The sequence below is a fragment of the Canis lupus genome, chromosome 30 (assembly GCF_048164855.1).
Source record: "Canis lupus baileyi chromosome 30, mCanLup2.hap1, whole genome shotgun sequence".
Lineage (NCBI taxonomy): Eukaryota > Metazoa > Chordata > Mammalia > Carnivora > Canidae > Canis > Canis lupus.
The window spans coordinates 31,097,064-31,112,795 of NC_132867.1; the positions used below are offsets into that span (position 1 = coordinate 31,097,064).

General features: G+C 40.2%; 1 protein-coding gene across 2 annotated transcripts; it reads right to left on the minus strand.

Moving 5' to 3' along the window:
- Positions 1 to 2,199: 2,199 nt before the first annotated feature.
- On the minus strand, positions 2,200 to 15,293 carry MIS18A (MIS18 kinetochore protein A). 2 transcript variants are annotated; one of them, XM_072806750.1, is made up of 5 exons: positions 14,903 to 15,293; positions 11,004 to 11,070; positions 6,003 to 6,125; positions 3,365 to 3,461; positions 2,200 to 2,803 (listed from the first exon to the last, which is right to left on the minus strand). In XM_072806750.1, the coding sequence occupies exons 1-5, from the start codon at positions 15,252 to 15,254 to the stop codon at positions 2,723 to 2,725; spliced, it is 720 nt and encodes a 239-aa protein (XP_072662851.1). In that variant the 5' UTR covers positions 15,255 to 15,293; the 3' UTR covers positions 2,200 to 2,722. The 2 variants fall into 2 exon arrangements, with proteins under 2 accessions (XP_072662851.1, XP_072662852.1); XM_072806751.1 differs by lacking the exon at positions 6,003 to 6,125.
- Between the last annotated feature and the right edge of the window lie 439 nt (positions 15,294 to 15,732).

The window sequence follows — 15,732 nt, forward strand, 5'->3', positions numbered from 1 at the left end:
AAATCTCCAGAGCTTGACTAGAATCATCCAGGTAGAGTGCATTCCATCCAGGCAGAGATGCTACACAGAGCAATGACCTCAGTGGGCTCTCTGGCTTAGAAATCTACAAACACGATGGGAGCATTTGCTGAAAACTACAGAACCCACACTCTGGGGTGAAACTCTATAATGTTCTACACATAGTTAGAAGAGTCTAGAAAGGCCACCTACTAAGTTCTGGTAGCAGGTTCCGTAGCTTCTTACTAAAGAACTGGGGAGTGCCCTTTACAAGGAGGGCTTAAGAACAATTTCTGGATCCATCTACCTGAAGGCTCTTTGCCAGGTCTTCCGCAATTTGGACTGGAACGTCTGTTTCTTGCTTCCGCACCCTCATTCCTGCTCATAAGCAGTGCTTTACTGGAACTTGGTAACCAGAAACGAAAGCAGTGTTTTTCAGGTACAAGGTTCAGAAAGAAGAACCCATTGCCTCAAGTCTTGTAGATTTTAAGATGTGGATATACAGGATGAGTTTTAAAAGTAGCATTCTGATGAGACCTCATGTGAAGCCAGAAAAGCCAGGCTTGCCAGGCTTTGGGGAAACAGGTGGCCCCAGATAAGGCTGGCCCAGAGTGGGGGGTCACCTCCTTCTTCAAGGTGTCATAGAGCAGCATGCAGGGAGGACAAAGCAGTCCCACTCGGAGTCCTCAGGGTGAACAGTTTGGGAACCTCAACATCTCTCTCCGCGGCAGTGGCAGGCAAACCCCTTGGTGACATCACAGGCAGAGGCCAAAGATGCAGACTCTGCCTTATGAAACCCAACCATCTCCTGGGGATTCCCATCAGATGCTTCTGTGAAGAGCATGTGGTACAAACGTGTATGACCTTTTCATCTGTACCAGGAGTGGTCAGTTAACTTCATCTGTAGGATCCTAACAGGAAAGACAACCGTGGGGATGGCTAATCAAAGGCCCACACTAGAGGTAGCCGAAAGCACCTGAGCTAAGCTTATCTCCTGATCCACAAGAGAGGCTTAGTCAGCACTGTGGATATCAGAAATTATTTTTCATTGGTGAAGTGAGTAGTTTTCGAGATGCATGGATTGGCTAGATATCCTGCCCCAGTATGAGCAGGGTAAAAGGAATTAGGGAGCCAAACCACCTGTCCTTTGGAATAGCCCTGAAGTGACTGCTGGTGTGTTGTTCCCTGCACAGCCAGGAAGTTAGCTGAATCCTGCTGTAACCATACTCTCCCATCTGTTCTGAATGAACTTTCAGGAAAGCTGCCCCTAAAGCACCTGAGGGGACAGACACTTGGGACTGCATCAAGCTTACTGAGGTAAGAGGACTGTCTTGTTCCTGGTAGGTACAAGTATGTGTGTTCTCTCCACCGTTTCCTACCTGGTCGCATGTCTGTGAGAGGAGACCTAGAGGGCTCACTCAGCTAATCTATCAAAAATAATTCAATAACTGTAAATGAGTCAGCTGATTTGACTTTGATTTGACTGAAGACCTTTTATTAGGATACCTTTAAGAATTATCAGAAATAAATAGGGAGCTTCTGAGCAGAAACTGAGTTGTCACTCACACATACTGAGTACTAATCTGGTACTCAGATTAGTGGCCTCATCTGTACCACAAAAACAGAAAGGGGCCTGGAGAAATCTGGGGTTACCTTTACACTCCTGAGCAGGCCTCCCACATCACCACAACCAGTAAATGTGTTGAAGTCATGGCATCAGGATTTCTGACTTCAGTTAAATACCACAACTCAGTTTTGTAAAAATCAATCTTAAAATACTTGTTTTTTTTTTTTTTTAATACTTGGTTTTAATCTTTATTCTCCCACTTTTAAAAATAGCACATGTTGCATAAGTCTCACATTATCAAAGACTGAAAATTTCACAGAATCCCACCCTCAGAGATGTATTATTCCAGGTTTTGGGGGCCATATAGTAGTAAACAAACAGACCAAGTGGAATTCTACTACCATTAGAATATATTCTATTCTCCTCTTGTGCAAGTTTTCAAACAGTTCTGACAAATAATTCAACTGACCAGTTTCTTCAGAGAGCTTTATGGATCTGTTTTCAGAGAGTCAATCACACAGTGGATGGAAAAACCTCTAAGATTTTCTTGCCATTCAATATTAAATACTTCCCAAGGTATTAGAGGTGAATAAAATTTTTTTAAAAATTAAAAATTTAAAAAAATTTTTAAAAACTTTTTAAAAATATTTATTTATTCATGAGAGACACACAGAGAGAGGCAGAGATACAGGCAGAAGGAGAAGCAGGCTCCTTGCAGGGAGCCCAACGTGGGACTTGATCCTAGGTCTCCAGGATCAGGCCCTTGGCTGAAGGCGGCGCTAAACCACTGAGCCACCCGGGCTGCCCTGAAAATTTTTTTTAAAAGGAAATGAATTCAATAAAGAGAAATAAACACTTCAGAAAATCAGGGCAGTTTCTTATCAAAGCAAAAACTACTAAATTCCAGTTTCAGCAAGTATCATAAAATGACTTTAAAATTCAGCTTTGGGAAACAGCCATCCTTTTAACCATTTACTATATCCATAAAAGTAATTCTGAAATCCTTCTCACTTAGTCAACACAAGAGAACACCACATATACATCCGGCCACTTAGAATTCCTTCCATTCTAAGTGAAATCAAATGAGAACCAGAATTGCTGCATATGAAAGAAGTGTCCATCAGCAGGGAGTCCAGAGTGGGGGGCTTGGAAGAGATTTCAGTTTTTGCAACTGGTAAAGGACAATTTTGATTCAACCTCCCACAGCTTCATTTGTAACGCTTTCAAAACATCTTCCATCTATTGAATTGAAAAAAAATTTTCAGATACACATGATTATGATTAAAATCACATATGATTAAATTATTAACATATGTATTGCTAATGAAATTTATGAATATGTTATGCATTACACATGAAATTATTTAGAGGCATAAACTAAATTTTATGTAAATAAGGCATAATTCTATTATCAGTAGTTCTCAACCTCTAACCTAGAGCTCTTTTATACACTCATGGGTATCCTGCCTATCTGGCTGTGAGAAGATATTAACATTCAAAACTAAGGTTGTTTATACCATGAGAATTGAATCAAATGAAATATAGTTCACTAGTTTTAGAATATATACTGCCTTGATTGAGGCATGAAATGTCTTATAATTTTTTTGATTAAGCTTTAGCTTAGTTTATAGTTTGGCTAACCCCCAAAATCAACTTTCCTAACAACTGAAATAAAATAAGCACTCTCTTACCATGAAAGCACTAAGATCAAAACAGATGCCATTCTGAGGATTATTTGTGGAGGAGCTCACTAAAAGAAGTTGTTCACACAAAGATATAAAAAGTACAGAACGGAATTACCTGCTTCAGAGACTTTTCTATTTCAACTCTGCTTTCAAGATTAAAAAGTTCTTTATCTTCTGACACAATTTGCTTTTCCGAGGATCCTAAGATATAACTGAAGTATAGTACAGTACAAAGTTAAAATATGAAAATGAGGCAAATATTAAATTCATGTTAATTAAATAATATTAAAACTCTTTTAAGTATGTTACACTACATATTTGTACTGAGTAAACACAAAATAACTACTTTTGTTAATAGCAACCTACATAGGAAGTTGTGCCACATAAAATCATGTTTTTCTCCATAACAGATTTGTCCAGGTATTCCTACATATTTTCCAATATTCTGAACATTTCATTACTGGAACAAGTTTGCTCTTTTGTTAACTGAGTGGCAAAAGATTAACACTCATAGTTCAAAATTCTATGATTAAAAAGTTTAAAAAGATCCAGAAGAAGCCACTGCATTTTTACTTTCTATAACTTTTTGGGAACATGTGTACTTTCAAATTTGACTTTTAGTAAATAACGTATGGAATCAACTCTTCGTTACTTTGATCTGGCAACTTCAACAGTTATCTTCAAACTTATATTCTGCTCGGGTCCCTGGGTTAGGAGACACTCTGCTGTAGAAAATACGGGATAAGAGAAATATGGCCTGCAAATGAGGAAAACAGGCCCACTGTTGCTAACCCAATAAATCTAAACGGCAAATAAGAAGGTGCTAGATTTCACCGAAGAAAACTTGATTAACTTGCATTTCTTTCTAAGTCTTTCATCACTTGTAGCAACTTCAATGTCACTTCTTTTGTCAAATAAGAACAAGCTTGCTTTGGACACCTCAGTGATTATATTTCTGAAAAATTGCATGGGAGGTGAAATTGCAGAAGCCAATTAACATCCAGTTTAGGAAGGAAGAATGAGATGAAGAAGGAAATGAAGGGGCAGTGAATCATTTACAAAACTGTAAATTGGGGTGCCTGGCTGGCTCAGTCCATAGAGCATGTGACTCTTGGTCTTGGGGTCATGAGTTTGAGCCGACAATGGGTACAGAGACTACTTAAAAGTCTTAAACAAAAAAGTAAATAAACACTTCTAAAACCAGCCAGGTTCCTTGGCATTAAAACTCTGCCCTAAGAGATAACTTTTACCCTAAACTTCAGCTGTTCAGGAAAAAACAACTTCAATACTATAATCTCCTGTGGCAAACAAAGTCTTCTAATGTTTTCTTTTATACAGAAACGCACCACTTTTGAAAGTTTTGTACTAACCCAACTGAATTTCATGCCTTTCATGAAATATTTTCCCTCACTTAATTTTCACACATCTTAGTAAAATTCCCATGGAGATTAAGGGAGCTTCTGTTTAGGCCTGGGTCTTCTATTTATATATTTAAGCCAAAATAGATCTCTCTCCAGATAGACATACATGCTTACAACAATGAGCAATACCTGTTCTATCATCCTTTTGTGTAAGGACTGTAAGAGGCTTACGAGTTTAAAATTTTGATCTACACCTGTCTACTTTCAAACATGGTGGCATATTACAGTTATCAAAGAATAAGTAGCTGAGAAATCATAATTAGGAAAAAAACCACAGTCATATCTTTTCAGGAGAAAATCTAAGGAATTCAATGGGAGTGACAAAATACCTCAAGTAATGAAAAATATAGGCATTCTTTTCTTCTTAAATTGTTCTTTCCTGATATAGGAGGTTTTTAAGCGTCTTTAAAGTCTTGAAGGTCACATCTTTTGTAGGATAAGTGAAAATACATTGGGGTCAAATGAGTTATTCAATTTTGTGTTTCTAACTGAAAAAGGCTAATGAATTTAGAAGGCCTTTAAGCTATCTGAAACTCTTTAACTGACATCTGTCATCAGCCTCCTATTTACCTTGTTTCCGAATATGTACTTGTATAGAAATCTTGGAGAATGAAGGCACTTCCTTGCATACCTCAGAAAAAATAGGCGATTCCTTTTACTAGACCCATGAAAATAGCTGGACTTTGTATTTCTACTTTTTCCAGAATACCAAAGGGACTTCTCTCCTAACCAGTTTTTAAATTCCTAATATTTGATGATATTTTAGGCAGCTAAAAACTGGGGGAGAAAATAAAATGAACGACACGTTTCAATCCACACAACTGCTTAAAAAAAAAGTCCTATTGAATTAATTCAATTTTTAGGAAAAATTGAACATATTTTTTACTCTGGAAAAATGTTCTCACCGTGCTTGCTCTTTATCATTTAGAATGTATGATTTTCAAATACCAAATACATCAGGTCAAAACAAAACAACAAAAAATCACTGGCTTTATTGTCAGAAATTATTACTTGAAAATATCTTTTAACCAAATAGTGTTGATTTAGTTTGGATGTTTTCATATTAATTTTTCTGCAAAAAACTATCTGAGAAATCAGTTATGAGGTATCCATTTGTTTATCAAGCTTACCTTTCTTTTTTTTTTTAAAGATTTTTATTTATTTATTCATAGAGACACAGAGAGAGAGAGAGAGGCAGAGACACAGGCAGAGGGAGAAGCAGGCTCCATGCAGGGAGCCTGACGTGGGACTCGATCCCAGGTCTCCAGGATCACGCCCTGGGCTGCAGGCAGCACTAAACCGCTGTGCCACCGGGGCTGCCCTCAAGCTTACCTTTCAATGGCTTCAACACTGAGGCAAAACAAGTCTCTCTTGTAATCTAGATTCTTGGGTGTGCATCTATATACGTAGCCAAGATTGAGTGAGCACCCTGTGCAGTACAAAGTCTCCAGAATGCTGCAATGAAGAAGTACCATTGTTTTAGCAAAGTAGCAACTCGTTATAACAAAAATCCCATTGTTAAAAATCCATAAACATTTAACATTTAAGTTGCTAAAATATGTCAGTCCAACCTTACTAAGTCATGTGTATAAAGAAGGGGGGTAAATGATAGTAAAATGTTTATATTAGAAATGTAGACAGTTAAGGGCAGCCCGGGTGGCTCAGCAGTTTAGCACTGCCTTCAGCCCAGGGTGTGATCCTGGAGACCCGGGATCAAGTCCCATGTCAGACTCCCTGCATGGAGCCTGCTTCTCCCTCAGCCTGTGTCTCTCTGCCTCTCTCTCTCTCTCATTCTCTGTGTCTCTCGTGAATAAATCTTAAAAAAAAAAAGAAAAGAAAAAATGAAATGTAGATAGTCACCTCGAGGCTACAGTGCCTTAAGCACTTAGTGACATACAGAAAAGTGACAAGAAAGAATACTGATGTGGTGTTTTTCTAGGATGTAAATGCCTCAATCTGGTATTAAGAAAAACTATCTAAAATTTGAAAATAAGATAAGGATTCCACATGTCCTTTCAATGTCATATTGTCCAATATGACCATAGATAGATTTGTTCTATAATGATCCAAGGAACAAACATTTCAGGTTTGTAGGCCATGTGGTATCTGTTGCAATGATTCGCCTCTACTATTTTAGCACAGAAGCAGCCACAGACAATACATAACTGAATAGGCACTGTCCATGTTCCAATAAAAGTATATTTACAAAAAATAAGTGCCTGGCCCATGGGCCATACTTTGCTCTCCTGGAAGGTAACACTGGTTGTTCACTAGTTACTATTGATTAGGGCCCAGACTCTCTGAAGTTAGATGATAACTTACAGAAAGATTAGTAAAATTAATAATTTGTAAAATTACAGATAATTTTAGTCTAGTAAAGACACAAATGTTCTCTGCTAGTAGAAAAGGTAACTTTAAAGGCTGAGGCTCTATTGTCCTGTGGGACATTAACTAAATTTGTTCTACAGAGAGTATCCTCCTCTAAACCAGCTTTGCCATGTTCTGACTGCCTCAGTAATGAGTTAAATAAATCTCTAACACGTTCATCTGTTAGGGTTGCCTTTCTCTTTTTAATTATTCTTTGACCTAACACTTTTCTTCCACTATGGATATGTTCCACATAGGCAACTCACAAATATTTTACTTAATGATTCACGTTCTCTACATAATTATTCCTTCATTCTAGTTATTTCTCAGCTCAGGCTCTGCATATTTGAATATAATCTCCCCTACCAATGTTGACTCATGTCTTCTTTAAATCTTAGAATCCAGGGATCCCTGGGTGGCGCAGCGGTTTGGCGCCTGCCTTTGGCCCAGGGCGCGATCCTGGAGACCCGGGATCGAATCCCACGTCAGGCTCCCGGTGCATGGAGCCTGCTTCTCCCTCTGCCTGTGTCTCTGCCTCTCTCTCTCTCACTGTGTGCCTATCATAAATAAATTAAAAAAAAAACTTAAAAAAAAAAAAAATCTTAGAATCCAGTCACCCAAATGCCTTGCCAAGCTGATCTATCCAAATTTGCCATTCTATAAATATCTATAATAAACCACAATCAAAACATATAGCAAATTGATGATAACTGAAGATTGAAATCTAGTGATCAGGGACACCTGGGTGGCTCAGCGGTTTGACGCCTGCCTTCAGCTCAGGGCATGATTCTCGAGATCCAGGATCGAGTCCTGCATCGGGCTCCCTGCATGGAGCCTGCTTCTCCCTCTGCCTATGTCTCTGCCTATGTCTCTCATGAATAAATAAATAATATCTTTTAAAAATAAATACATAAATACATAAATCTAGTGATCATAATATAATATACAACCCAAAAGATAGTTATTATTTCAAAAGAATTATATAATTCCTATTGATATTGAGCCACCTGTAATAACTAAATAGCTATTCCTGTTACCGAAAAAATGGAGCCAACCAAGACTCAAACAACATATTATAGACTGCATTATTGTTTACTTAAATATACCAAGAGATTTAACTACTGCAGCTACGTATGGAACAAAGAACAAAATGCCCAATAAATTTTAAGTTCTTACTAGTGATAAAATTAGCTAGATAGTATGACACTGATCATATTATTAAGTTTCCACATGCTTTTATATTTTATATTTTTCTGTATATTTTATATATTTTAATATTTTATATATGTTTTTTATATTTTATATTTCTTAGTAAATAAAGCCCGGGAGGCAACCCTATCTATACTACCAACAGTGTACAGGAAAATGTTCATACTACATCTCAAACCTCATAATCTTGAGGCTGCCATACACAATTACCAAGATTGTGAACTAACGTATAAGGTAGGTGTAATCAGCCAAGAAAAGCTACTTAAATAAACCCAAAATACAAAACACACTGATCAACGGATAGCATTGTTTTATCCCAAATTACCAAAATCAAAGTAAACACCAGTGAAGAATACACACAAACCCATTCATACTTCCAGAGTGATCTAAGGAATGATGACGAGAGTGTAGTTACAATTATTGCAGTGTCTTTCTGCTTTCACCACTGGCAAGGGTTTGGCCAGAACTCACCATTAACGCTGAACAACAATACTGAGAAAGCAGTGCCAGAAATCATGGAGTGATTTTCCGACAGAAATGAGTAAGCATGTGAGAACCTTAACAAATGACAGAATGAACCCAGGAAACAGCACGGCTACCTTTACAACACATTTCTGAGCCCCAGAGGGCTCTTGCTAACCAGCTACAGGCAGCTCAGGCAACTATTCCATAGGACAGGCATCCTAAGGCAATATGGTTATCTCCTCAAGTGTAGAATATGGGACCTTAGTCAATGTCTTGAATTTGAATTTGTGTGGCATAAATGATGGGTTCAAGAGACACACATAAACAGGACTAAATAACACTGGCTCACAGAGTAAGAGTCAGTGCCCCCTTACAGTTCTTATCAATCCTAAGAAGTGCTAGGAAGTCTTTAACACAAACCTCACAGTTGCAAATCTTTTAACAGTGAGAAAACAGACCTTAGGCTCAGATCAGCCAGGCAATAGCATCTCTGCTAGAGTTTAATAACATCTGTTTTCATTGTGGTTCACTTCTAGTTAACAGCAAATGATATGGCAGTAATATTAGATTCCTTTTTAAATTTATTAAATAAAAATCCTGAGTCAATGTAATAAAAGCTATGAAGTACAAGATAGCAAAGGTAGTAGATGGATATGGCAAAAATGGTGAAATTGGCCTCAAAATGGCTAAAATTGGGAAGGAAAGAAGAAAAAACAGTTTGCAAGAAGGAAGGAGAGATACAGGCATCATCCTAGCTCTAACTACTAAAAAGTCCTGTGGCTTTAGCAAACTTCTAATCTCCCTAAGGCCTTACTTTCTTCAAATGAGGAATATCTAAGGCTGGTTTTCCAAACTGAGGTCACCTGCAGCACATCTGTCACATCCACATACTACGTGTACTACTATTAATTTAATTCTCCTTAAACAGAGTTTTTTTTTTTTTTAAGATTATTTATTTATTTATTCATGAGACACAGAAAGAGGCAGAAACATAGGCAGAGGGAGAAACAGGCTCCATGCAGGGAGCCCGATGCGGGACTCGATCCCGGGACTCCCGGATCACGCCCTGGGCCGAAGGCAGGCACCAAACCACTGAGTCACCTAGAGATCCCAGAGTAATTTTTTCATTGAAATAATACTTTAGGGGGATCCCTGGGTGGCTCAGCGGTTTAGTGCCTCCTTTCAGCTCAGGGCACGATCCTGGAGTGCCAGGATCGAATGCCACATCAGGCTCCCTGCATGGAGCCTGCTTCTCCCTCTGCCTATGTCTCTGCCTCTCTGTGTGTTTCTCATGAATAAATAAATAAAATATTTAAAAAAAAAAAAAGAAAAGAAAAAGAAAGAAATACTTTATTTGGATGGATACTCCAGTATTACTTTAAAATGAAAAACCAGGGGAAGCCCGGTGGCTCAGCGGTTTAGCGCCGCCTTCAGCCCATGGTGTGATCTTGGAAACCTGAGGTGGAGTCTCATGTCGGGCTCCCTGCATGGAGCCTGCTTCTCCCTCTGCCTGTCTGTATCTGTGTGTGTGTGTGTGTGTGTGTGTGTGTGTGTGTGTGTGTCTCATGAATAAATAAATAAAATCTTTAAAAATAAATAAACAAAATAAAATGAAATGAAAAACCAGTATTTTTAAATACACACTAGAAAAACATACATGATTATTAATTTGTTTGGTTGTTTGTATATCACCTAAAGTTACTTCATATATATTGGTTAAGACCCGCTTTGGGCAACAATTAGATAAGGGAGAGCCTCCCATTCAGTTTATTGAGGATGCTACTTGTAGCAGTGGGTGGCAGATAATGCCAAGAGCGTGATCCCTTCGACCCTTGGAATGGCAGCACCGGGCTTGGGATCACTGAGCCCCTGTGCTGGTTGCTTCTGGCCTCATGCAGAGAGGCATGTACATGTGTATAAGTGTGACACTAGCATTTTCTATGGGTTACATGACATTAAAAAAATACTATTGATCTAAGGCAACTTTGAGATTTTTATGATACATTTTCTTTTTCTACTTTTATTTTCAGTTTGCTTTAGCACTAAGCCCAAAGACCAAAAAGAGTGCAGTATGTAACTTAATATATTTAGAAATTCTTCCAACACAATATCTAAAAAAGATGGCCATCACTCAAGAATTGATACATTAAAATGACTGATTCTATACTGATCACCATGAATAAAGTCTTATCCCAATTAATCTTACCGGTAATGATTTTATTAAAGATTTTTAGTTGAAAAGTAAACATTTTCTCTAATACACATATTCACACAGATAAAAGCCTTACTCACCAACCATTTTCGTTTTTACGTTTGGATAGTATCTGTTCTTTATCCACAGAAACATTAGAGGAAACACCTGGAGCAAAGTAACAATAATTCATTAATGTGGTTTGCTATAATATACGTGCAGATACTTAGAGAACCTCTAATTTAATTTTTACTTTAGAACTCAGAGAACCAGGGGGTCCCTGGGTGGCTCCGCGGTTTAGCGCCTGCCTTCAGCCCAGCGCATGATCTGGGAGTCCCAGGATCGAGTCCCACGTCGGGCTCCCTGCATGGAGCCTGCTTCTCCCTCTGCCTGTGTCTCTGTCTCCTCTCTCTCTCTCTCTCTCTCTCTGTCTCTCATGAATAAATAAATAAAATTAAAAAAAAAAAAGAACTCAAAGAACCAGAGAAAATAACAGCCTAAAGTCACACATACACAAGGGTGGTTCGAAATCAAATGTACGGAGGTCTTCTGGAAAAAAGATGGCAGAATGAAAGTTATTTCCTTCTCTTCCTTGAAAACCACTGACATTAATAAAATGAGTAAAATTAAGGGGAAAATTCCACTGCCAGTAAAGCTTGGAACAATTGGAACCTCAATCACAGACTACAAAGAATACCTATAAGGTATAATAAAATTGGGATAAAACCAAGAAAGATGCTAAAAGCCAATATACACATCCCTAGATGGTAAGTGCAGAGATCTCTGGGACCTGTACAGAAATCTCTCCTTTAGACCATGACTTGAGAACAGGAAACATTTCCAGAGGGTCCAGGTCCAAGATACAATAAAGGAAGGGACATGGAATGGAAGGAAATGAAGAAGGGACATCACTCCTAAAAATGTCCAAAGCGATTGATTTCACCTCCTACAGTCCCCCTGAACTGGGTGAATTCCACCTTCATCAACCCAGCTGCCCAAATCAGAAAGCAGGGCATCATCCTTTATTCTTCATCCCCTCCATCCTGATCCCCCATATTCCACTCCACTGATAAGTCCTGTCAATTCCACTTCACACATTACACTTCTGTTCCCAAGCCATCACTACCTCCTCTTGCCCAGACTATTGCACTAGCTCCTACTGACCTTCCACATCCATGCTTATTTTTCCTTCAGTCCTTCCTCCAAAGAAACATCTGGGTCCTATCACCCCCTTGCTTAAACACCTCACTCAATAGAATAGATTCCAGTTCTGAAGAATGGCTTCCAAGGCCCTGAATTTGCTGGCCCCCTCCTTCCTCTCTTTTATTGCCTCCTTCCTCTTCATTCTGCTCTTCAGTCACACAAGCCTCGGGGCCTTTGAACTAGCTGCTCAGTACCTGGAAAAAGCAAAGAGCATGATCCCAGAATTGTACATGTTGTCAAGTTGTCATTCATGTAAAAGAGAACAGAAAGACATTTTCAACCACTCAAACTTGAAGTTTTCTTGGGGATTAGGGCAGAGGTTGGGAGGGTCTACTGATGACGATTAAAGAAATAAACAACTCAGGAATGAGAAAGCAATTAATAAGCTTTCTTGTATTATTAAGAGTCCTGGAGTTGAAAAATAAATTCATGCACATGTTACATTAAGGCTCAATGACCTGCTATGGCTAGAGAACTGATCTTAAATGTTACAAACCTTGACGAAGTAAAAGTAATCAAACTAACTCAAACTGAGGTGGAAGGAATGGAAGTTAACCCAAGAGTTCATTTCTTTATCTTTCATGGCTGTAGTGGTGAATGGGAGGAGTAAATCGAATGGTCTAAAGTGGACAGTTTTTAAAATTTAAAAACTGATATAGAAAAAGTAAATAAAAAAAAGAAAAAGTAAATAACATAAGTGTTTTTATATATAAAACAAAAAAGAAAACAGGCAAAAAAAAAGAAAAAAAAAGCATGTGACAAGATAGAAAAGAGGCAAGATAGAAAGTACAAGCAAAATGAAAGATTTAACACCAAACATACTATTTCTTGCCTACTAAAAAAAAGATGCTCCTACTGTATCAAAAATCTCAACCCAAGTGCATGCTGTTCTAATGGCAGCAAGTCCGAAAACAATCTAGACTTCTATCAACAGATACAGATCAAGAGGATTAACAGTACTTCCGTTAGAAAAATCACTTAAGTGGCCCTTCGTAGACATTCTGAGCTCATGATACACAGTAACTCACTTAATCCTAACTACCCCATGTATGTACTATCCTCCTTTTACAGAGCACAAAACTAAAGCACAGACAGGTTAACTAATCTGCCCAAGGATACACAGCTATTAAGTGGCAGGTCAGGATTCAAATATAAGCAAGTCCAGAACCTCTATTACCATGCAATATTGCCTCTCAACAAGAGGACACCAGAAGTTCCTAAAAATGTAAGAAATGTCATGTGGAAACACTCAATATATATGCAATTTTTAAAAATAAGAATGCATAAATAGTATCTCAAGTGTGTTTTTTTTTTTAATTTAAATTTGTTCATACATGCATGAAGGGTATCTGGAAGGATAAATGAAACTAAGGCATATGAGTGTCAGTGTTGGGGGAGAAGTCTTTTTTACTTGTATACCCTTCTGCACCTATTAAAGTGCAAAGAATCTTCATGGTTACCACTTTGTAGCCCACCCAACCCACTGAACTAGATCTGTGAAGACAGGGCCCAGAAATCTGTTTCAACCAGCTTGCAGGTGACTTTTAGGCACGCTAACATTTGAGGGGCTGTCGCCCGGAGGGTGGGGGAACGAGGGTGGGTGATGCGTGTGGCGGTGTATTCATTTTAATAACTAGTAAAGGGGCTCCCCAAGCCTACTGGCCGCCAGATCTCCAGCAGCTGTAATCTCCTCCAATATCCTTTAATAGGTGCAAAGAAATCCCAATGAATTACCACAGGAAATCGATGTTCTTAGGCTTATGTTTAACAATCGGAAGGGACCCAGCAGTTAATGTCAATGAGAGAATGCATTTTTTGGAAAACAGCAGGTCCCAAAAAGTTCCAGGTAACTGGTGGACACGCTGTTCTTCTGTCTTCTCAATGTTCTATCCCAAAAGGGAAAACATTCCACATAGGTCAATAAATCCCTGGTGAATTTCTGCCACTAAAATATTTCTAGAATTCAGAGCGTAAACTTGATCTTGATAACCACAAGTCCAAGAGGAATAGCCATTTTTACGCCCATTCAGAAAAACACGTGAACTGCTCCCCTAAAGAAATACTACGCAATCAACAATATGAGACAGTAGTGGGAAAACATACAGGTAACTGGCAGAGCTAGTGTTAGAAGCTAGAACTCAAGCTACCTTCTTGACTTTTTTTACTATTAACTCCTTCCTCCCCAATTCTGAAGGGATTATTGGTGCTTTTATTACAAGTTTCCTTTTTGAATTTTTTTTTTTTCTGATAGTTACGTGTTCTGGCAACTCTGTGGTTGTTAACACTTCCGAGAGGAAAGGCATCCGCTAACACAACTAATAAGAGAAGAAAAAATCAAACCTGACATCCCCCTGCAGGAATCAGGTAGCTGACAAGCTTAATTTCCAAATTAAACCAATAATAATATTACTTACCAACTGGCAGCTAGCTAATTACCAATTAACAGCTAGCTAATACCCCAAATGCTTACGGTTTAGTTGGTCATTTTTTACTGAGCAATGCTCACAAAGATGCTGATTGAATCGCTGCTCTTCTGGGCTGGGGGGGTGGCGGGCGGGGGGGAACCCCAGAAAAGGGGCTCATCACTCGCGATCCCAAGGTGCCAGGGTGACCATCCTCCTCCCCTTTTCCCGGGACAGCTCACCTCCCAGATTTTTCTGCTTGTAAAAACCCCGGGCATACTCGAAATAACCCCACCCCTTCTCCTCCCCGGTCGTAGGGTTGCTGCACCCCGGGAAAGAAGGCGGCCCCAGGTTCCTCCCCACCCCCCTCTTCCACCCTCCGCGCGGCAACTGACAGCGCAGCAAGATGCAGTTGGCGTCCTCCTGGCCCGCCACCCAGCTCAGCGAGTCGCCCAGCGGCCGCCTGCAGCCGGAGCACAGAAACACCAGTGGCCTGTCCTCCTCCTCCTCCTCCTCCTCCTCCTCCTCCTCGGCCGGCTCCGCAGTCTCCTCGCGCCGCGTCCCCTTTGCACAGGCCACCGACGCGTCCCCGCTCACGGAGTTCCACATGCTTGTCCACTTCTGCAGCAGCTGGTGACGGCTCGAGTCTTCCGAGAGCCGCCTGCCCCACTTGTCCTTGTCGCCGCCACACGCACAGCTCGTAGAAGAGCATCCTTCCAGACAACCGGACGACCCGACGCCCGCCATTCTTCCAAAACGCCCGCGCCGCGGAGCGTCACGGGAAATGCGCCGCTGCGCATGCGCGGGGCGGGGCAAGGAGGCGGAGGTCGGAAAGGGGCGGGGCCCGAGGGGGCGGGGCCTGAGGGAGATGAAACGGCGGACAGCCCGCTAGTGCGCATGCTCCTTGTCGGGCTGAGCCCAACCGGGTGATCTCTGGGGCTGAGTCAGATTTTCCATCATTAGGAGGTTGGAGCTGCTGCAGATCTGGCGGCCAGTAGGCTTGGGGGGCCGTGTTGAGCCCCTTTACTAGTTATTAAAATGAATAGGCCGGGCAGCCCGGATGGCTCAGTGGTTGAGCATCTGCCTTTGGCCCAGGTCATGACCCTAGAGACCTGGGATCGAGTCCCACATCGGGCTCCCTGCATGGAGCCTGCTTCTGTCTCTGCCTGTGTCTCTGCCTCTCTCTCTGTGTGTGTCTCTCATGATTAAATAAATAAAAAAAAAT

Bases quoted from the DNA above. Each gene is read 5' to 3' on its own strand.
- MIS18A (XM_072806750.1), bottom strand. From the start codon at position 15,254: ATGGCGGGCGTCGGGTCGTCCGGTTGTCTGGAAGGATGCTCTTCTACG. The intron at 11,071-14,902 runs GTCAGTTGCCGC...ACTTTGCTCCAG, and splicing joins CAACTGCATCTTGCTGCGCT to GTGTTTCCTCTAATGTTTCT. The intron at 6,126-11,003 runs GTGAGTAAGGCT...TCTTCATTGCAG, and splicing joins CGTAAAAACGAAAATGGTTG to CATTCTGGAGACTTTGTACT.